The sequence below is a fragment of the Podarcis gaigeae genome, assembly GCF_964106915.1.
Source record: "Podarcis gaigeae genome assembly, chromosome: 6".
In the NCBI taxonomy this organism is placed as follows: Eukaryota; Metazoa; Chordata; class Lepidosauria; order Squamata; family Lacertidae; genus Podarcis; species Podarcis gaigeae.
In genome coordinates this window covers 13180741-13193767 of record NC_139682.1, presented here as the reverse complement: position 1 = coordinate 13193767, position 13027 = coordinate 13180741, and the positions used below count along the sequence as shown (strand labels likewise).

Sequence of the window (13027 nt, the reverse complement as noted above, 5' to 3'; positions counted from 1 at the left end):
AGTTTTAAATCAAATTTTTTGGTAAAAAAACCTAGTCTTATACACAGAAAAAACGGTATATATTATACATTAGTATTTGCTGATCTGGATATGGTGGTCTTTAGTAGTGTTGTCCAATCTGCCCCTTGCATGCTGCTTTCCACTGACATTGAACTTGTGCAAAACCTTTGTTTAGGTTTCTGCAGCTGCTAAACTTGCGTTATTATCCAACATTACATGCAAACCCTTTCACATACTACCCACTGAAAACAACAGGAGGGTAATTCCATTAAAATGTCAACCTACAGACTCATTTTTTATTTTCATATATACCGAACGTGCTCTTTATAATCTTAAAGAACGTGCTCTTTATAATCTTAAAGAAAACTTTCCAGAGTTCCATCTGGTAAGCAGCTTTTCAAGATAACATTTTACATACAACTTAGAATTTTTCTACTCCTCTCTCAAGTATTGATTTTTCTCTAATAGAGCCCCCACTCTTTTTCTTGAAGTATATACAAGTTCCTACCAGTTTCCACTCAGATGGGTCAAGGAGTGGGAGGCCCAGCCTGATGAGCCAGGCTGAACAGGTGGACTCATTTACAAATTCAAAACTTCACCTCCGGAACCAAAGGCTTCTTACCTTGCCTCACAGGGTGACAGTACAAATGTAGAAATGTAGAAATGTTGAAAGCAGTGTTGAACACAAAGTGTAAATGGATATTTCACATATTTTAAAATGAACACAGGGGAAGATGCCCTCATAGGGAATATGATTATCCTGAAAGAAAGCACAGATGCTGAAGCAGTCACTGAAGTACTGGTTTCAGTTGGCAAATTTGTTATTGTTGAGTCTGAGACGGAAAGTGAAAAGAAAATAGTTGACGCTGACGGTATGATGATCTTGAATATGAAATCCTTGTGTTAAAAAATGGGACTCTGACATTTGCAAATGAAGATGAAGATTAGGTTGAAAAGAAACAAATAGTTTGGGCACTGCCACAGCCAAGTGCAAATTCCCATTGGCATTATAACTTCTGACATAGACTCTGTGCAGATCTGCAATTTGTTAACACATAGTAAAGCCTTATATGCACGAGGCCTTGCTTGGGAGGCCTTTATTTGTGTATCTGTCAGTGAATTGTCACCTGTTGGTCACAGGTCATTTATCAGAAAACTTTCTTTCCACAGTTTCCAGTAAACATTCCTGTAACATTGACACCTGCTCATGAAACCTTAGCTGTTCATGTATTTTTTGCTGCAGGCAGATATATAGGGAGAGTCCTTTAAAAGAGGCCCTGTAGATACAGAGTACACATGTTCCATGGGGCCTCTTTTAAAAGACTCACTCTGTGTGTGTGTGTGTGTGTGTGTGTATTTAAATATATACACACACACACACACACACACACACACACACACTTTTAGAGAATACAGTGGACACTCGGGTTGCAAACGTGATCCATGCGGGAGACACGTTTGCAACCCGCAGTGCCACATCTGCACACGTGCAGGTTGTGACTTGGCCTTCTGCGCATGCGCAAAGCGCGATTTAGCACTTCTGCGCATTTGCAACCACAGAAACCCGAAAGTAACCCGTTCGTACTTCCGTGTTTCGGCGGGTCCGTAACTCGAAAAAACACAACCTGAAGCATCTGTAACCTGAGGTATGACTGTACCGTTGTCTTAAGTTGCAGATAAATTCTCGAGGTTCCGAAAGTATTGTGTTGGCAACATCTTTCAAAACACAATAAAAATAAAGGATTTAAACTTTGTTGGCATACTTATTCCTTATATTTGTAGGGAAGATCAATCCAGCTAACTCACAAACGGTTTAATGTTAATTGCAGTTCAAATAAAATTAGCTAAACACACAGAATATTATGTAAAGAAGCTTATAAATGCCATTACCCAGGATTGGACTGTAGAATCTAGTTTGGATAGTTCCTGAGCCTTTGCTAAACTGCCATGGTCTTCTGGGAGATTTGCGTGAGAGAATTATACAGCACTGGGTTGTATACGCATTTGCTTCCAACTTTGCATGAGAGAGACAGACAGAGGGATTAAGAGGGAATCAATGTCTCAAACTATTAAAAGTAAATAATGGAAAGATTATAGTTCTAATCGCTACAGGGAAAAAGGGCAGGCAAAACAGACAGCGGATAATCCTTTTTGGAAGCTACTAGTTTTGCCTAACTGTTCAGAGACAGACATAATTTGCTGTTTTACATGCAAATTTTAATGTTTGGTGGTTCTCAGACGTTTTTGAGAAAAATAAAATTGGATGAGGTTTAAGCCTGCACATCGTAAGCAGCAAAAGCTTTCCGTTCCTCCTTGAATGGGAAAGTTTAGTTTATCTTTTAAATTTATTTATTTTGAAAAAGTCTAAAGTGTACTTGCATCCTAAAAATAGATTTCAGGGTGGTGTTGTGGTTAAGGACAGTAGCCCCATAGTTTGCTTTGGGTTTAGTTTCCCTAGTCTTAGTTGATGCAGATTTGATTAGTCTTACAGTCTTTGGCCAGTTTTGCATGTTTTATTTTTTATCTTAAAGGGTATAACAGCATGGCATCCTATGTGGGCAGGTCCACCTGTTCATGCTTTAAATAAAACATTTGAAAGTGCAATCCTATGCATGTCTGCAGAGAGGGAAGTCCCATTGCGTTCAATGTGGCTTCTAGGTAAGTGGATTTTGGATTGATTGAGAAAAAGGACAAGTTTCTGAAATAGATTGAAGAAGAAAAAATGAAACTGCATCGCTTCCGTTAGAGACAGTGATGGCCACTAACCTAGATAGACAAATCCATGATGGCAATGCAAATCCATGATGGTAATGCTTCTGAATACCAGTTGCTGGAAACCACAACAGGGGAGAGCGCTCTTGTGCCTGAATCCTGCTTGTGAGCTTTTCACAGGCATCTGATTGGCTACTGTGAGAACACATGCTGGGCTAGACTGGCCATTGGCCCGATAAACAGGCTCTTCTTATGTTCTTATTGCCATTTATGTACCACATTTTCCTCCAAGGATCTCAAGTCAGTGTACATAATTCTCCACTACCCATTTTATCTTCACAATAGCCCTGTAAGGTGGGTTAGGCTAAGAGGCAATGACTGACCCAAGGTCACCCATTGAACTTCATGGTTGGATGGGGAATTCGAACCCTGGCCTTCCATATCATAGTCCAACGCTCTGTCTAATGGTCCTTTTAAAGAGGATTGAATGGCTTCATGGAAAATAGTAGCCAAAATAATGAAAAATGGCATATTCAGGAGCAGTACACTCCTGATTATCAGATGCAGGATGTAAACAATGCATAATGGCTGTTTCCATCAGGCCATGTTTGTGAATGACATAAATGGACATTCACAGGTGGCTGGCCAATATTAGAGTTAAAATGGGTACCAATCTGGTCTAAGGTGTCCTGAGGCATTTAATACTGGTGTACATTTATTCATGCTGCTGAATATTAAAATGCAGAAGAGTAAGTACTAACTCCCATATGCTGTGTTTATTGCTGCAGAAGTTGCTCTGCGTTATTTCACATTCTCTACCTCTATATTGATGTTTATTGATGCCCTTCTTCCCTTCCTTATTGTGAGAAGGTCTGTTTTGTTTTAAGAGGCAGAAATTAATTTCTCATGCCTTGTTTTTGACCCAGACACAGGAGAAGAGGGGGTTGGGAGAGAAGAACATTTTTCTTGTGTGCTTGTGTGTGTGTTAAAGAAATAGATGGAAAACAAGTGGCTTGGTGAGCGAGAAATTTTTTTTGTATTACCTTCCTTGGAGCTGAGATTTCTAGTGCAGCATTCAATTCAGTTCATCTGAATAAAGTTTGAATATTTTAGAATTTTGTATGGTTCCATATTAAACAACATTTATGCTGCATAAATTTAGAATTTTCCTCCTTTTTTCTGTGTGTATGTGTGTACAAAACCAGAGAAAATAAAACTTAATTTTGATCAGACTGCTCGCTGTACTATGTGGGGGAAAAACAGGAAATGAGACACACAGCCACCCAATGCCTTTGAGATGGGGAATTTTACTAGTCATACGCATTGGTGCGAAACCCTATTAATTTTTCCAAGATTAGTGTCAGTGTTCTGCGAATTCTTCCCCACTCCCATTTCCACTCTAATAAATTTTTCGGTAGTTTTGTTGATGCATTACTTTTCACCGTCAGGCTAATATTTACAGGCACTTGGGGAGGAGCACATAAACCTAAAACATGTAGTATAAAATTCACTGTGTTCCCTTGCCTGTGTTTGGCTTTAAAAAATAATTGTAATAAGTGAGAGTTGACTTTTTCAGTGTAGGCTGAAGCCCAAAAGGATTGCGCTGGAGTGCAATTACTTAACAATTTATTCACAGTTAGCCCATTTAAATGGCTTAATTTTCTCTATTGCTGCAATTTTTCCATGATTTTACACTCCTCTTCCTCCTTTCTCTTCTGCCTGTTTCACTTAGTGCCTTCTTATCTACTTCCATTTCTTTTTGCAAATACATGTCTTCTGTACCAATCTTTCAGGCCATTCCTAGGCCTTGATGCAACCTCCTACACTTTCAGCTGTCAAACTCCTCCTTCCTCTTTCCATCTTTCCTAATGCCTCTTCTTCAGTCATAGGATTTCTGTAACCACTATAGCCAATCAACGTTGCCATTCTTTGTATTCTTGTGTACATATGTAAGCTTCCAGTGCTGTTTGGATTAACACTGAAGACTCATTTGGCAATTCCAGCAGAATGTAATCATTCTTGATGACTGAGCTCTTCTTGGACATACAAGTGGAGGAAGGAAATGGTTGTGATGACATTGCTGGAACCAGTCTTGGGCATTACTGAATAGTTACATTTTCTCCCACCCTTCCTCCGAGCATCTTAGAGCTCCAATTTTATCATTGTTTTACTCCAATGAGCTACATGATTCAGTGGGGACTCATGACTCTTCACTGTCCCTTTTGGACATAATGCTAAATGAGTTTGGATTCTCCCTGAAGGAGTACTGTACTGGAGGTACGGTGGTACCTTGGGTTACAGACGCTTCATGTTACAGACTCTGCTAACCCAGAAATAGTACCTCGGGTTAAGAACTTTGCTTCAGGATGAGAACAGTGGCAGTGGGAGGCCCCATTAGCTAAAGTGGTACCTCAGGTTAAGAACAGTTTCAGGTTAAGAACGGACCTCCAGAACAAATTAAGTTCTTAACCCGAGGTACCACTGTACAGGTGTCCTTAGTGACTAGGGTGGAATCTACACACATATAAAAACCATTTCTGAAAATGCTTTTTCAGTCCTTTCTGGATCAGGATAACTTGATCATAGTTGTTCGTGCACCAGTAACCTCATGTTTGGATTACTACAATTCTCTCTATGTGGGGTTTGGAGGCTGCAAGTGGTGCAGAACATGGCAGTTAGGTTGCTTGTGGGTGTAAGCTACCCCTGGGCATATAATTCCTTACTTTCAGAATTTGCACTGGTTGCCAATTTTCTAGCAGGTTGAGGGGATTGGTGCTAACAATTGGTGCTAATTATAATTATAGTCTTATAATTCCCCCTGTAAGTGATGGCCAGGTTACTTGAGAAACCGCTTTATCTCTTATAAACCCAGTAAATTGCTGTGGTTTGTAGGAGAGTTTCTCCTGCAAATTCTAAAGATCTCAGAAGCCCACTCTGCAGTAACTCAGAGTAGGACTTTTAGTGCGGCTGCCCCTGTTCTGTGGAATGACACTCCTGCCGCAGTACGACTGGTACCTGCTACCCGCTCTTTCCAGAAACAGTTCACAACAGTTTTGTTCATTCAGTCTTTCCCAGCTGATTGGGCTGGGTCTTTACCCATGAAGGTCCACTTGTCAGGGTTTTAGTCGTGTTTTAAATTTATTTGCTGTTACCGTGTTTTAACTTTTTAATTAATGTATGTGTAAATTGCCGAGAGACAGTGATTTAGAAGGGAATTAATAAACTAATTGTGACAATAATAAGAAACAATAAACTATGGCTTAGAAGCGTTACTATCTACACAAGAGCTTTCCAAATTTTTCATGTTGGTGACACGCTTTTTAGACATGCATCATTTTGCGACACAAAAATTCAGTTTTACTTGCAAGCCAGAGGTTAAACTAACCCCTTTCCAGCTCTGGGAGGGGTGTGGGAAGCATTCACGTGAAAACACCAACACACTGCAGTCAACACACTAATGTGTTGTGACACACAGTTTGGAAAGCTCTGATCTGCACTGTTCGTCTCCCTCTCTGATACTTTTTGGCATTTACTTATTTAAGAGCATCAAAATCTCTTAAGTGGTTTACATACGTGATAAATTAAAATCACTGATAAAATCAGATGTTTAAAAATAGGTTGAACAACTCTGCCCCAAAACATAAATAAAAGCAGCAGTGTTAACAAATATACATTATAAAATAATGTTACATATTAAAATGATGGTTAAATTTACATGTCTGGGTAGGCTTGCCTAGACAAAAAAGGTTTTACCAGGCACCGAAAACAGTGCAACAAGAAACCTATCTACACTGAAGCGCTGGTTCATTGTAAGTGTTTAACATACATTATGTGGCTCTTGTAAAAGTGCCAGTTCTGAAGATCAAAGCATTTGAGTGGGCATATAATTGGTGAATGATGGTTTATTGTTGCAGAAACAAGCCTCGTTGAGCCTTTGGTTTGCTCATTCCTCCTGTTATGAGGAGGATTTTGGAAACTTTTGCTTCTACTTTTGCTTAACCGCACTTTAGCGTTAAGCCCAAAGCCATGGTTTATTATCTTTGCTTATTTGCCTAAACCACATTTAAGGTTAACCATACTTTGAGTTCAGTTAATTGAAAACGGAAGTGAAAACTAACAAGTTTCTGTTTGCAGCCATATTGGAAGAAGTGCACAAGCTCAAAGTTAGTGCATTTAACATTTAACCATAGTTTAGCATTGTCTCCAAACCAGATTACTGGCTGTGTCTCTTAAGTGAACTAGTGCATGCAAATTGATTTGTGTGGTATAGCTGAAAGCTGCAGCTACTTTCGTTAAGTATGTATGTTGACATAAAATGTCTTGTGAGGCCATTTGTGGGGCTCTTACATGAATAGATAGATCCATGTGGACTTTATATGCAGCTTCTGGCTTTTTTCAGTTTTCCTTCTTCAATTCAGAACTCTTGTTTTGTTGAGACTGAAAGTGAGTTGTTGAAATATGGGAGGGGAGGAGGGGAAATCATCTGGTTTATTTCTTCAATTTTAATTAAAGTCATTCGGCTACCTTCCCCCTCTCTTCCATAATTCCACAGCATGTCCTTATTTTTCTCTTTTCTTTCCAGTCTGATTGTCCTCATGCGATTCTTACCAGGTCTGGAGTAGACTCCCTTTTTACACTCCAGGATGTATTCCAAAATTATTTTGCTAATTCATTTAATATCATATCTTTTGGATATAAATTTAGGAAGTTTGTCACTCTAGTGAGGATATTGAGGCTGCTTGCGTTGAGGTGTAAGTTGGGAAGCAATAATACAATACATACCATCTCCTTCCTTCTCATGGGATGCCGCTGCTTCTGCCCACCATGGCTGCTCTTTTTGTCTGAAGTGTGGGGTAAAAACACTTAAAACATGGGTAGACAAACTAAGGCCCGGGGGCTGGATCCGTCCCAATCGCCTTCTAAATCCGGCCTGCGGACGGTCCAGGAATCAGCTTGTTTTTACATGAGGAGAATGTGTCCTTTTATTTAAAATGCATCTCTGGGTTATTTGTGGGGCCTGCCTGGTGTTTTTACATGAGTAGAATATGTGCTTTTATTTAAAATGTGTCTCTGGGTTATTTGTGGGGCATAGGAATTCGTTCATCTCCCCCCCCCCCCCAATATAGTCTGGCCCCCCACAAGGTCTGAGGTAAAGTGGACTGACCCCCTGCTGAAAAGGTTTGCTGACCCCTGATAGCTTCCATACAATCTTGAAAATGCTAAGGCATTCTTACGTTTTTGTTGCAGGAGGATTGTTCCATATGGACTGGCAAATTACAGGGGAAGTTTCAGAGGCAAAAGATCTACAGAGCGGCATCGTAAGAGCTTGCATTCATCAAAACAGCCTCCATTGCGCTGCTCTTGTGCAGACAGATGCGACAAGCAGTGTATGCACTTTTGCAGAAGGACCCAGAATGGCCAATGGTAAGATTGTTCATCTGTGACAGGGGTGAGAAGCCCCCTCTTTTTTTTGAGGGACACCATACTGATGGCAGGTGGGGACAGAGTTTATGGTGGATGGGGCTGTCCCCTATCCTCTCTTGCATAGCCCCCTTTCCCTCATTTTCCCCTTCTTACCACTCACATGAAATTAGCCCAAGGATAATGCATGTTGCACTCTCCTGTTTTATGGTATTTGTGTATCTAAAAGGAATTGAGAATAGTGTGGGTATAATTTTTCTCCCTCTCTCATATAAGAGAAACCAAATGATGCAGTAGCAACAGGAAGTAACTTTTCAGGAAGTACTTACCGTAATTCAGTGTACAATCGTACCTTGGTTCTCGAACAGAATGCGTTTTGGGAGTCCGTTCGAAACTCCCGGAACTGTTCGAAAACCAAGGCACAGATTCTGATTGGCTTCAGGAGCGTCCTGCAGCCAGTCAGAAGCCGCACCAGACATTCGGCTTCTGAAAATGCTTTGAAAACTGGAACACTCCCTTCCAGGTTTTGATCGTTCAGGAGCTGATTTGTTCTGGAACCAAGGCATTTGAGACCCAAGGTATGACTGTATAGAATTCCCTACCACAAATGTGATGATGGCCGTTAGCACTGTCCCCTTTCACATGCATCCACAGCTAGCTGCATCCTCATGGTGCAGATGGGTAAGAATGGCCCATGTGTTATGCCACTGTTAATTTGTTTGAAACTGAGTTTAGCCAGCTCAGTTGTTTGGTGTATTCACATTCAGAAGTGTTACGGATATCTATAATCTTAACACCTTACATGTGAGCTGCTGAGAATCATCTGGCTATGACACCATTGGAAATGGAATAGTGAACTAGATTGATCCTTGCTATGATCCTACAAGGAAACTCAGGTGTTTGTAAGATAGCGCAAGCACCAGAGTTTGTCCCAGATGAGTTTAGTGAATGGAAGAAACATGGAGAAGAGCCCTTAATATTTATTTGGGATTGTGGAAATAGTGTCAAAAAAAGTCATGCTCACTTGTCCAGTCCAGTTAACATGTTAAGCAGTTCTTGCTTTATTCTAGCATTCCTTAAAGGCAGACACTGGAAAAGCAATGGGCATGTTTTAAACTTGTTCTTTGAAAGAGACAATCTTTGGATTGTATTCAGTGCTAGTCCTACTTAATGCAGACCCACTGAAACTAGGGAACATGTCTATTAATTTCAGTGGATCAACTCTTAGTATGTCTAGCATTGGCTACCACCCTTTATTTTTTAAAAAAGCTTTTAGGATATTGGTGGTTTTCAACAATGCATACAAATAATAGAATAAAATACAAAATGCAAATTAAAAGCTGAAGCTAGATAAATATTTGGGATGAAGAAATTGCGTGGTAATTTAAAAGCCCCAACTTTCTTTTCCATAGTAATAATGAGCAACTGAACAGCAGAGAAGAAACAGATCCCCATCGAGAAAAGGAGCATATATCTCACTCTGCAGCCCAGGAGAATTTTCAGCTTCTTCAAAGTGGAGAGGTGCAGTTTATGTTTTAATTATATTGTGCGCGTAAGTGGCTAAAATGTTTGGAGGGCAAGTTAATATTTTGATAATTGTCAAGTCTGTTAAAGAAAAGGCCTAGAAGCAGGTAGCAGGCATGTTTCTACCTGATCATGTGCATATTTAAGGCACTTTTTAATCATCGCTGTTCTTCCAGCCAAAAAATGAAATTGGTTTGCCTCAAGGCAGAAGTGTTGTATGCAAAAAAGTGTTTTCTGTTGACTCAAATGTGCAACCAAACTCAACTCAATAGCTTTGTTTGGTGCAAACCAGAAAGCATAACCTAAAATAATTATGTGGTGATTTTAGAATTTTTTAATACTGTGTTATTAATAGCAACATATAGCATTTCAGAGTGTTCGAAGTGCTTCATATACCTTATCTCAAGTAAGCCTTACAGATGCCCTATAATAAGATGGATTAGTTTTATTACTCCTACAATTGAAGTTGGAGCGGGTACTAAGAAACAGTATCTTGCTCAAAGCCACCTACTGAGTTCATGGCAGAGATAACAAGATAACATTTCAGCTGTGGCAGGGGTTTCCCACTCCACATCTTGGTCTTTTTTTGATTCAATATGACCTATGAGATAGGTTAGGCTGAAAAATTAAGACTTGATGACAGCCAGCCAGTCACACTACCTCACGGCCAATCAGGGAACTGACACTGGGTTTCCGACGTGCATAGCTAACCTTCCAAACATTGCACTAGACCAGCATTTCCCAAGCTAGTGCTCGAATCATCTGGAGGGCACCAACCTGGGGAAGATGACCCCTCCATCGCACTAATTTCACTAATCTAGCTAGGTGGACCAAGGGTATAGGGTAAAGGGACTCCTGACCATTAGGTCCAGTCGTGACCGACTCTGGGGTTGCGGCGCTCATCTCGCTTTATTGGCCGAGGAAGCCGGTGTACAGCTTCTGGGTCATGTGGCCAGCATGACTAAATAGCTTCTGGCGAACCAGAGCAGCACACGGAAACGCCGTTTACCTTCCCGCTGGAGTGGTACCTATTTATCTACTTGCACTTTGACGTGCTTTTGAACTGCTAGGTTGGCAGCAGCAGGGACCGAGCAATGGGAGCTCACCCCGTCGTGGGGATTCGAACCGCTGACCTTCTGATGGGCAAGTCCTAGGCTCTGTGGTTTAACCCACAGCGCCACCCGCGTACATTACCCTAACTTCATGTCTGTGGGATTATTCCTGAATGAAGTAAGTAGAACTCCATCCAGCTGGAGACTGGGCCATATCGAAGCCCCTAGCCTAAGGTCTAAGGAATATGCTGGACCCAGATATGAGAGATGTGTGTGAAGATAATGGCAGCAATTGCAGTAGGACTTGCTGGCAGCCCATTTTGAAGATGGGCGGGGGAGGCTTGCTGCAGCACCCTCCCTTCCCTGCTCAGAGCTGACCTACTTTAAAACTAGTTGTGGACTAAAGCACTATGATAACTAAAAGCAGTTCCTTCCATACTATGATGCTTACTCCAATTCCATTCTCTTTGCTAGAATGGCAGTTGATTTTTGTGGTAACATATGGCTAATAGTTCTCAGAAATTTAATTTTTTGCCTGTTGCACGCACATTTCCTGGCACTGCTTGCTACATTTCTGGGTATATATTTATATTTATAAATGAAGAATTATTCTACAGCCAATGGTTCAAAAGTTGCATAAGCATTCTGTTCTTAGTTTGTTCCTGAAAAGCCCATGTCATCAATCAAAACAACAACAGCAACAAGTTGGTTTCTGTGGGGGAAATTGGAGCTAAGTCTTGTCTTGCAGTAACCACCAGAAATGAGCTGGATGGCTTGACAACACTTTGCTTTGCAGTATGTCCAGACACCTGGTAAATATATATTTTTCTTGAAGTCTTGTATGGAGCAGGGGTCTTGTGGGATCTGTAGCTGATCTGTGTAGACATCACATTGAGGAAAGCAGCTCCAACCACTCCACCACACAGGCTCTCAGTGCTTGTTTCATTTATTTATAAAATAACCCTTGCTTTTGGCCGTTAAAAATATTAATGGTTTCAGAATACAAAACAAAATTTCAACAGCATTTGGAAAAGCCTTTCATTGTGCATTTTTCTTCCACAGGTATGAAGTTGAGTACCTACTTCCTAAGACATGAAACTCACTGAAGATGAACAAATGTTCAAGACTCTCAAATGGATTATCTACCTGCAGGTGCTTCCTTTTCCTGAACTGATGCAATCTTGAAAGTGGACAATGTACCTACCTGGAGGAAGTGTTACTGAACTGCAATGTTCTGGCTAATGTCTTTCTTGAGTCTTATACACCCCACATGATGGTGACATCCATGATGGCATCCATCAATTTTGGAAAGCAACATTTTCGCTGTTTACGGTCCCAAGAACAGCACCCACTGGCTAAAAAAGAAAAAAAAAAGATTCAAAGAGTGAAAAACTTTCCTACTCTTGTCATATGTATGAATGTCCAGCTTTTCGCATGCATTCTGGTCACTTTTTTTTTTATATAAAAGGCACCCTTTTCTCCATAATGTTGTTCAAACCTGTCTTCCTATTGTAATCTCAGTGGTGAAGAAATGTAAATGACAATATCTATGCAGATTGAATATGAATGGCTAATATTAATATAATTATAACATATAGCAAGCTAACAGTATACTGGGAGTATTTCATAGGCTATTGGATTTAGGCACCAATTATTCCTGCACTGAAATGGAATTTTACAACAGATCTACTGGACTGAATTATGTTGAGAGAGAAGAATGTTAGTTTATCCGTCCTATTCACTCTGCTGCCCTGGGGTGAAGAAATTCTGAAACATTAAAAATGCATTTGAAGGACATTCAAAGCCATATATTAGCCCTTAATTCAAATTGCTTGAAAGACTGGCTGGGAAAATACAGTGATGGGAACTGTTAATTGCAATTATGAAAGTTCATTTTTGAAGAACAGACGAAGCAGAAGAATTGGATGTATTTCTACACAATCAATGGATGGCCTTTTTGAATTAGTTGGGTGCATGTTAAGAAGACTGCGGAAGAACATTCACCCAGTGTTTGCTAATCAGAAAGAGGAAAAAGACATTCATTACTGATAATTGAGAATCTTTCAAAGGATACTTTCATAAGAATGGATTTTTCTTTAAAAGTCTATTATTTTACAAGAACATAGTTCTGGAGACCACAGTTAAGACTGTAGGCTGAACTGATGAACTTTTGGGCTCATTCAGAAAACGTGCAAATCCCCAAACCAGCTATATAAAATTTGCAAAATAAGTAACGGACATTGTTTTCAGCAAGAAAGGAAGAGATCTTTTGTCTATATTATATATATATATAGTATATATATATATGAATATATTAC

General features: G+C 40.1%; 1 protein-coding gene across 3 annotated transcripts in view; it reads left to right on the top strand.

Annotated features, from left to right (window-relative positions):
- The window catches only part of EDN3 (endothelin 3), a 37375-nt gene extending 25267 nt beyond the window's left edge, over nt 1–12108 (top strand). Inside the window, exons 3-5 of one of the 3 annotated variants that reach the window (XM_083744762.1) lie at nt 7960–8136; nt 9546–9685; nt 11772–12108. In XM_083744762.1, the coding sequence (XP_083600888.1) occupies nt 7960–8136; nt 9546–9672 (304 nt within the window). In that variant the 3' untranslated portion in view covers nt 9673–9685; nt 11772–12108. The remainder of the gene's footprint in view (nt 1–7959; nt 8137–9545; nt 9686–11771) is intronic. The other 2 variants (XM_083744763.1, XM_083744764.1) reach the window with 2 other exon arrangements.
- The last annotated feature ends 919 nt before the right edge of the window (nt 12109–13027 follow it).